The following is a 9459-nucleotide window of genomic DNA, read 5'->3' on the forward strand; positions in this document are numbered from 1 at the left end:
TACCAGCTGAAACATATAGCTGTGATATACTGGAGCTACAGTATATAAACGTATTTCTACATAAGAACGAGGACCGGGGATAACAAAAGACGTGTTCTTTATTATAAGAGACCAGACTAAACATGACACAGCACTTCCAGGCATCAACTGCAGTTACGTAGTCACCAGTAGGCCTAGTATGTGCCAGAACTCAACAACAAATAGTATAGCCATACTAATGTAAGACATATCACTAGGCTCAATAGGCTATACGGTATTTTCACTCAATTCGCTCAGAGGCAACATGTCATGGTAATCCAAATAGTAATCCAATGTAGGCTTCTAATGTTTAACACATGAAAGATGACAAAAAAAATATTTAAAAGTAGGCTATTCTTGGAATGTAGACTATCTGAACTGTGTTCTTCTTTTCTTCATCCTCGCAAATGTCTCAATTAGGCCTTGCTGAAGTCCACCCTCTCAGTCATTTCTCTCAATAAAAAGCATTGCTAGATTTGAGAGACGATTCTCACTCATTTAAGACCGCAGATATGTTTTAAATAGTTTAAGACGACTGAAAGTGCGCTCTGCCTGTGCACCGCTTATGGGAATAGTGAGATAGATCTGATATAAAGGTCCTCGACGTCACTGTGCGTGAAATTTTGTGTGGAGGTGTGTGTAGGCTATGTACAGTAGCCTATACGCCCTACAATCAGTGGTCAGGTAGGCTATATTGTATACAGTATATGGATGAATAGTGTTTGTAATTTTCAGACGGTAGCCTAGTCAATGTAGGCTATCTGCACCGATGACCTGCACATTAATGCTGTGGAACAACTTTCTGTTCACTCATTACAGTACTACAGTACTAGACTACAGGTACAGTAGACACAATGAGGTTGCAGCATTATCAGAATATTATGTAAAATATCGTCATTAACTTCAGCTGAATGCTTTCATCATAGTCACCTGCTATTCTGTGGAATTCCTCCATCATGGTCAGAGGTTGTGTCCAGAGCAAGGGACACTTTCCTTAGTTATGGCTCTACACACAGTAGCCTAGCTTTCCCAATGTGTAGTTAGCCTACTGCATCGCCAATGTTAGTAGGCTATATAAAAAAAACTCCTGTCAGAAACGCAGGGCAGCCCACATAATTTGCTCTGATGTAAGAGCACGGCCACAATGTGAATTGTGTAGTCTAATAATAGCGATTTCAGGCGGGAAAATGTTATTTAGTAGGCTAGATAGCCTACATACTGGAGTTTGCGGAAAAACGGTAACGTTATTAGATAATCCTCGGGGAATGATAGGACATCCCATCGCAGTCTTAAAATCCTCTCCCGGTGAAACATGCATGCATTTAAAACTTCACGAATTAATTTGCTTCCTCATCTGGTAGGGAGAGACGGGGAGACAGTCTGGTGGAACGGAAAACCCAGGCTTTCCCTTATTTGAGGCTTAGCGAACTCAGGATTTGCGCTGAACCCGCTTTCTGGAATACCCCCCTGCTTTCATGTACTACAATCGTTGAACTCAACCCGCTTGCCTTTTTTCCCCGCCACAATATATCCTCTAGGGGCCCGTGGGTTCGCAGAACGCACCCTATGCAAATTACGCTACTGGGCACAGGTGCTCATCCAGGCCCTTGTCATCTCCCGCCGGGACTACTGCAACTCGCACCTTGCTGGGGCCCCAGTGTCATTAAACCTCTGGAGCTTGTCCAGAAAGCTGCTACTCACCTGGTGTTGAACCACCCCACGTTCTCCCACACAACTTCCCTTCTCCGTTCCCTACACTGGCGCAGCTCGCATCCAGTTTAAAACTCTAGTACTAGCTTACAGGGCAATGAAAAAAACAGCCCCCTCCTAACCGCTATGCTCTGCTACCACACTACTCTCTGCTACAACAATCCTCCATCTTAAGCACCTATTGTATTTTTAGTTTGCTATTCTTGCACTTTGCCTTCAGCACTAGATTATGTTCTTAGTCACTTGTTTTAGAAAGGAGATGCACTTATGAGTTCTGGCAAGTAGTAGTATATTGGCTTTTCCTACGTTAAATTCAATTATTGTCAGTCGCTTTGGATAGAACCGTCAGCTAAATGACTGTAATGTACAGTAATGATGAGGTATATGTGTGCTCGTGTGTCTGACGCGGGTTATGGAACTGTCCCGAATGAGCGTGACAATTTTTTGCTATAGACTCCAATGGCAGAGGAAGAATAAAGTAATAAGAAAAGGTGTAATCACTACGGTGGCCTACGAGCTTCAGTGCTCGGCCCCCAATTACATCCGACGTGCTCTCTGCCCTGCAGACAGCTGTCAGCGGACAACAGCACCTGGCACCTGCTGCATGCTAATGTGTAGCAGTTTCCACGGCATTTCCACCGAAAGGTTACTCCGCCAAACCGTTTTACCGCGCTTCATGGTGCAGGAAGCCGCGCTCGCAGGCAGCGGGGGATTGTGGGAGCTCGGGGATCAGCAGGTCTGGGGCAGGAGGCTTTGCAGCCTGTCAGGGTCTGTTAGCGTAACTTGCTTTGTTGAACTTGGGGCCAGGGACGTCGGCGGAAACTTTGGGCCCCACTTTTTTCTTTTTTTAATCCATTGGGCCGCTTGCGCTTATAATAGACCTTTGCTTTCTGGCAAGTACCCCCCCCCCCCCCCCCCGCAGTTACTGTTGCTATGCCCCACAAGCTTTGGAGCAAGTTAATCAAATGTCCACTGAACAGAACATGATGATTCTCTCAAGAATTCCTGACAATATTGCTGTACCGTATGTTATTTGCCAAATGCCACTACTTTGTCTAAGAGAGTTCTACAGAAAGGCCTGAACTATTTTACACAAGGATATATCCATGAGATTTGGATTTGGGATGGAGCAGACAACATACAGGTACGAGTTGATGCTAGGTGTTGGCGATCTATGCGGAAGGCATAGACGCCTCACAAACTCCAGACTGAAATTCATCAGGACAAAAGTTAGTGGATTCCATTCTTAGAAACTAAGCCTGTGAGAATGGTCTGTTAACTACTAGCTACGGGCTAATTAGCTACTGTACATCAAGCACCTAATGTTACTAGCTTTGTAGCTTTTTGTGTCGGCGCAGCTGTAAACTGATAGAGGGTGGAGAATAATAACCAATAAAGTTGCTTGATTTCTTAAGATCACGCCTCTGATGTCCCACAAACAAACCTTGTCCCACATTGTGTTCATAGATTAGACATTAGGTTGAAGAAGGTTCTTAAAACATACAGAAAACCGGCCTGCAGGCTGCTGTTATAAGAAAACAAGCTGTATGATACTCCACACCTCCCTCTACATATCAGTTTAAGCTAGTAACATTAGGTGCTTGATGTACAGTAGCTAATTAGCCCGTAGCTAGTCAAGCTAGTCTAATCACCCCCCCTCCCTGCCAGGGGCAGCGCTTTCATCACCACTTTGGTCGGCGTTTTGGCGGTTGGCCCCTCTCGGTGCCTTGCCTGACCCATACAGAGCACACACATACTGTCTACTGGAGCTCCACTCACATCCTCTAACGCCACCCAACTGAACCCAACTGTTTCCAGCATAATTGAAATGAATAATTGAAATGAACTATGCTGTGTGCCAGAGAACAAGAACATAATTTATGATATGATGATGATTGGAAAAGAAAATATTCAACCTTTTTTTTTTTACCACTTGCCTGATGGAGGCAAGCGAGTTGCTACGGTAGAGCAGCCCCTGGGGCAGTCGGGCATGCCTTGTTGAGCCCTGAATAATACTGTCTGTTTTCATGCACTTGTTAATTGTACTGTTTTACCAAGTTAGTCATTTCCCTTGAGAAGGTCATCTAAAAAGCGTTTTTCAGTTTCAATCTGTTGCTATTAATCTGTTGAACTGACGATGAATCAATTTCTATGAGGCCAGAGAGAGTAATGCTAACGATGACCAAACAAATAAAGCAACATCTGCCTGTGTTTATCCTCTTGTGTGTAAATGTCTTCCCGGAACTGCTCTGACCAGCCAACGTACAAGCAGAACCATTTCCTCAAGGTATTTAAACAGCCGCTACATACAGATATTGAATTTCAAAGTCCTGAGTCTCTGTTGCATCTTGAAACTGATGTCTGAATCTCCTTCCACTAAGAAATATAGGGGACATCTTGGGTTTTCCTATGATCACTTTGAGGAAGACACCTATTCCTATGCCTATTAACGTGTATTTGTGTGTGTGTGTGTGTGTGTGTGTGTGTGTGTGTGTGTGTGTGTGTGTGTGTGTGTGTGCGTGTTTGTGTTTGTGCATGTGTGTTTGTGCATGCTTGTGCGTGTGTGTGTGTGTGTTTGTGCATGCTTGTGTGTGTGTGTGTGTGTGTGTGTGTGTGTGTGTGTGTGTGTCTTACGTGCTAACCCAGGGCCCCGGGGAGGAGGAGCACAACCTGAGTCAGAGTATGTCGCTACTAGAGAGTCAACACCACCACCTGCTGCACTGTCTGGAGAAAACCACCGTGAGTAGAACCAGCAGGCCTGCGCCACACACCTCCACCACCCCACACACCTCCACCACCCCACACCTCCACCACCTCCATCACCCAACACCTCCACCACCCCACACACCACCACCCCACACACCTCCACCACCCCACACACCTCCACCACCCCACACCTCCACCACCTCCATCACCCAACACCTCCACCACCCCACACACCACCACCCCACACACCTCCACCACCCCACACACCTCCACCACCCCACACCTCCACCACCTCCATCACCCCATACCTCCACCACCCCACACACCACCACCCCACACACCTCCACCACCCCACACCTCCACCACCTCCATCACCCCATACCTCCACCACCCCACACACCACCACCCCACACACCTCCACCACCCCACACCTCCACCACCTCCATCACCCAACACCTCCACCACCCCACACACCACCACCCCACACACCTCCACCACCCCACACCTCCACCACCTCCATCACCCCATACCTCCACCACCCCACACACCACCACCCCACACACCTCCACCACCCCACACCTCCACCACCTCCATCACCCCATACCTCCACCACCCCACACACCACCACCCCACACACCTCCACCACCCCACACCTCCACCACCCCACACACTGCCACCCCACACACCTCCACCACCCCACACACCTCCACCACCTCCATCACCCCACACCTCCAACACCCCACACACCTCCACCACCCCACACCTCCACCACCCCACACACCTTCACCTCCACACACCTCCACCACCCCACACCTCCAACACCCCACACACCTCCACCATCCCACACACCTCCACCACCCCACACCTCCACCACCTCCATCACCCCACACCTCCACCACCCCACACCTCCATCACCCCACACCTCCATCACCCCACACCTCCACCACCCCACACACCTCCACCACCCCACACCTCCATCACCCCACATCACCCCACACTCCTATCACTCCACACATCCTCCATCACCCCACACCTCCACCACCCCACACCTCCACCACCCCACACCTCCACCACCCCACACCTCCATCAACCCACACCTCCACCACCCCACACCTCCATCCCCCCACACCTCCATCACCCCGCAGGCCTGCGCCACACACCTCCACTACTCGCCATGTGAATGCACATCAGCTGGGTTTGATTTAACCCTGAGTTTGCACTTTTGGGACTGTTTAATTGGCTGAGATACATCGAGACAGATGTTGATCAAACAACATGTAGGCTCTATTGATAGTTACAGTTCTATCTATCTACATGTATCTATCTATCTAGTCCATCTATCTACATGTATCCATCCATCCATCCATCTAATGGGTGAGTCAGTAGATGCCGTGTGACCCAGTCGCCCTCCTCCCCCAGGCCCACGAGTTTGTGGACGAGCAGGCGTACGAGCAGAACTGCCTGGAGGGAGCACTGCAGAACTACCCCGCCTCCTCCTCGCGCAGCCCCTCCCTCTCCAGCCTGGGCGGCTCCCTGGGCACCTGCTGCATCCGCCGCGGGGGCAAGAGGAGCGTCCGCCTGCCCTCGTCCAGCCCCCCTGGACCCCCCGCCTCCCGCACGCCCCTCCGGGAGCTCAGCGCCGCCCACTTTCAGCAGTGCGGGGACCGGGCGCCGCCCCCGCCGCACACCGCCAGGTCAGACCAACGGCTAACAGCGCAGGAGGCGTTCCTGCCGGGCAGGCGTGCAGTGCTCACGGTGGCCATTAGAGGGCTACCGTATCTGTAGGGCGTGCAGTTCTCATGGTGGCCACTAGAGGGCTACTGTATCTGTAGGGCGTGCAGTTCTCACGGTGGCCACTAGAGGGCTATCGTATCTGTAGAGCGTGCAGTTCTCATGGTGGCCACTAGAGGGCTACCGTATCTGTAGGGCGTGCAGTTCTGATGGTGGCCACTAGAGGGCTACTGCGTCTGTAGGGTCACATCGACGTGTAACAGCTCAGTTGTGGGAGGCTGTAGTTGATCGTGCTCTCTGCTGATATCAAATGACTTCACAGTCCACTGTAAAAATACACAAATAAAAGATGCTGGCAGTAAAACTGTGCATGTGCTGTACAATATATGTACTGTGACTGTGTATGCTCTCTCTTTTTTCTCTTTCTCTCTCTTTCTCTCCCTCCCGCCCTCTGACTCAGTCGCTCCAACCTCAACGTGAACCCCGACGAGGTGGGCGGGATCAACTGCAAGGGCGGCCAGATCACCACGGCGATCATCAGCATCCCCGCGCCGGCCCCCGACGGCGACCGGCTCCACGGACCCCCGCACCCGCAGCGGAGACCGCCCCACCACGCCCCCACCGGTGCCCCCCACCCACCCAGCACCCAGGCCTGCAACATCGTCAAGGTCTCCGCTCTGTGACCGTCCGACTGACTGACCTGCCGACCGGACGGCCGGGTGAGCGTCCGGTTGCCTGGCTGACCCCTGTGAGTGACGGAGAAGAGGAGGTGAAAGAACCCACACTGCCCAGATGGACCCTTGTTTTTAGGACGGGAGCCGGATAGAACGTTCCTGTTGTCTACCAGGTTCCCTACTGCCTGTAAGGAAGCAGACAGGCAGCAAGGATGTACCGCTCACCCGACGGCACCATCCATCCAACACGGATTCCCTACAGGCCAGTGGCAGTGCATTGTGGGAGCGTCATTGTGCACTTTGGGATCTAGACGTGCTTTACTGTGTTCTCGCTGTGATCTTTTCACGGTTGCTGAGCGACGTGCGTGGAATGGATGTTTCGTAGTGCTGAAAGGTGTTGAAGTGGACAAACTGTTAACGGGCAATGTTGACTCGACCTTGCTTGTTCTTGTTTGTGTTTCACGTGTGTATTTTCACATGGATTGATACGTTTTTTGGAATTCTTGCCTCCTCCATCTGTGAATGTCCGCCTGTGTTTGTGTGTGTGTGTGTGTGTGTGTGTGTGTGTGTGTGTGTGTGTGTGTGTGTGTGCGTGTGTGCATGTGCGTGCGCACGTGTGTGTGTGCTACTGTGTGAGAGTATTGATAACCTTCCATGAGACATAACTTTGTATATTTTTTAAACAAAAACATGTTATCTCCAAAGGCTCTCTATACCCTTGCTGTTGATCTACCCAACCCCATCACACAGTCCCTCTCTCAATCGCCCCCACCTCTCTCTCCATCTCTCTCTCCTTCTTTCTCTTTCTTTCTCTCTCTCTTTCTCACTCTCTCCTTTCCTCTCTTCCTCTCAACCCACTCTCCCCCCTCTCTCTCTCCTATCGCTAAATCAAGGTTCATAGCTTGTGACTACTTGCCAACACATGCTAAAGTAAAACTACTAAACAAGTGTTTGTCTTTTTTAATCTAAATTATAATTTTCATCTGTAGGTTTTTGAATAACAACGAACCATTTGAAATCACATTTGCAGTATGAATATGTTTTGTGTTGACTTGTAACTTGTGTTCTGTGTGTGCTCAACCAGGTTTTAAGGTCATCCTTGAGAAGTTGTTATGAGGTCAGATGTAACTGTAGATGTTAGACAGGGCTGAGTTTCCCAGAGGCATCGTAGCGCTATGTTCAACGTAGCGCTACGATGAACGCCGTAGCTTACGATGAACGTAGCGCTACGATGCCTCTGGGAAACTCAGCCCTGATCTGTCACAGACCATAACATAGGATATGACCTATGACCTATTAGCCAATAGGTCAGTATCAACAGGATATCACAGCACAAACCCCACTGTACTTGTTTGCCTTGTAAAGATTCTTTCTCAAAGTTAAGATTTCCTAAACCATTTAAAGACTGCTACGGCACATGTTCTGAACACACCTGGAATTTAAAAAAAACCTTTTTTTTTTTCTTTTTTTTTTAACAACACAACAACAGATTTAATACCTGTAACTACTGTATTGGAGATGTCTATGATTTATCTCCCACATTCACTTTTGGGGAGTGTTTTCCTGGTTTCATTGAACTAGGCGACTTCAATCTACTGTGTATCCCAAGTATTTGGAAGCACTGTATTTGCACAATGTATTTGACTCAGGTCTGGTTCACAATCTGGTTCATAGTGTTTCTAACAATGGGATCAAAGTATCACTTATATATTGTACATGCTACTAGTAGTAGTGCTACTGTAGTCTGATACAATAGCCCTCCAGTGCTCCTGTATTTCCCTGAACAAGACTGACTCCATGCTCAGTCAGGTGATGAGGGAACCCAGAGCTGGCATCTCTAAAGTGGGCTACAATGTTGCTTCATGCGCTGCAGTGTTGTAAGATGGGACACCTATTTTTACAGTACAGGTCTGTATCTCATTCAGGATGGTTTCAAGTTAACGGTTTGTCAAGAAGACTTGTGTGTTGTTGCTGTTGTTGTTGTTGTTTGTTAACGATCGTTCGCCTCTTGTGAGTTTTTTCAAATCTAGCTTTACTGTCAAGCTGCGTGTATTCTGTTAAATGTTGTTGTTTAACTTTTGGCAAGTGTCTGGTGTCTTTAACATGAAGTGTCAGATAAAGATTACAAATCTGCCACCACAACATCCGATGAGTTGTTTTTCCCCAGTGACTGATATAGACAACCATGCTGGTTCTCACACTCAAGAGACTGAGACACACACAGGACAGCTTCATTTCCCCCAGGTACAGCTTGCTGTCTTTAAAGTGAAGCAACACAGAGATAATAGAGAATAGACATGGTAAGTGGATGTTACCTCAAGTTCCAGCACAGTGGCAGGTGTTAGCTAAGCATCCTGCCTCATTAACAGAACCTGGTACCCCCCCCCCACACACACACACACACACTGTTCATCCGTGTTTGTATGTGTGCAATTGAGAGTACAGTACATGGCAAATATTAGGCTTTATTTTTTGCAGTGATATGTAGTAGTGCTGTTGCATGCTTCAAACTGTAGGTGGCAGTGTGGCTACATTTGACGTTTCAAGATTCAAGAGCCATTGTATTTGTCACGTAGAGTAGGTGTACAGTCACAGTGAAATGTTTCTGATTATGCTCAAC

General features: G+C 48.7%; 1 protein-coding gene across 1 annotated transcript in view; it reads left to right on the forward strand.

Moving 5' to 3' along the window:
* The window catches only part of LOC311311602 (A-type voltage-gated potassium channel KCND3-like), a gene marked incomplete at both ends in the record, with an annotated part of 96337 nt that extends 89489 nt beyond the window's left edge, over window positions 1–6848 (forward strand). The window contains 3 exons of the mRNA XM_084441352.1: window positions 4375–4467; window positions 5854–6128; window positions 6626–6848. Of these exons, the coding sequence (XP_084297478.1) occupies window positions 4375–4467; window positions 5854–6128; window positions 6626–6848 (591 nt within the window). The remainder of the gene's footprint in view (window positions 1–4374; window positions 4468–5853; window positions 6129–6625) is intronic.
* Window positions 6849–9459: the final 2611 nt, after the last annotated feature.

Source organism: Borostomias antarcticus, assembly GCF_949987555.1.
Source record: "Borostomias antarcticus genome assembly, chromosome: 7".
Classification (NCBI taxonomy): Eukaryota; Metazoa; Chordata; class Actinopteri; order Stomiiformes; family Stomiidae; genus Borostomias; species Borostomias antarcticus.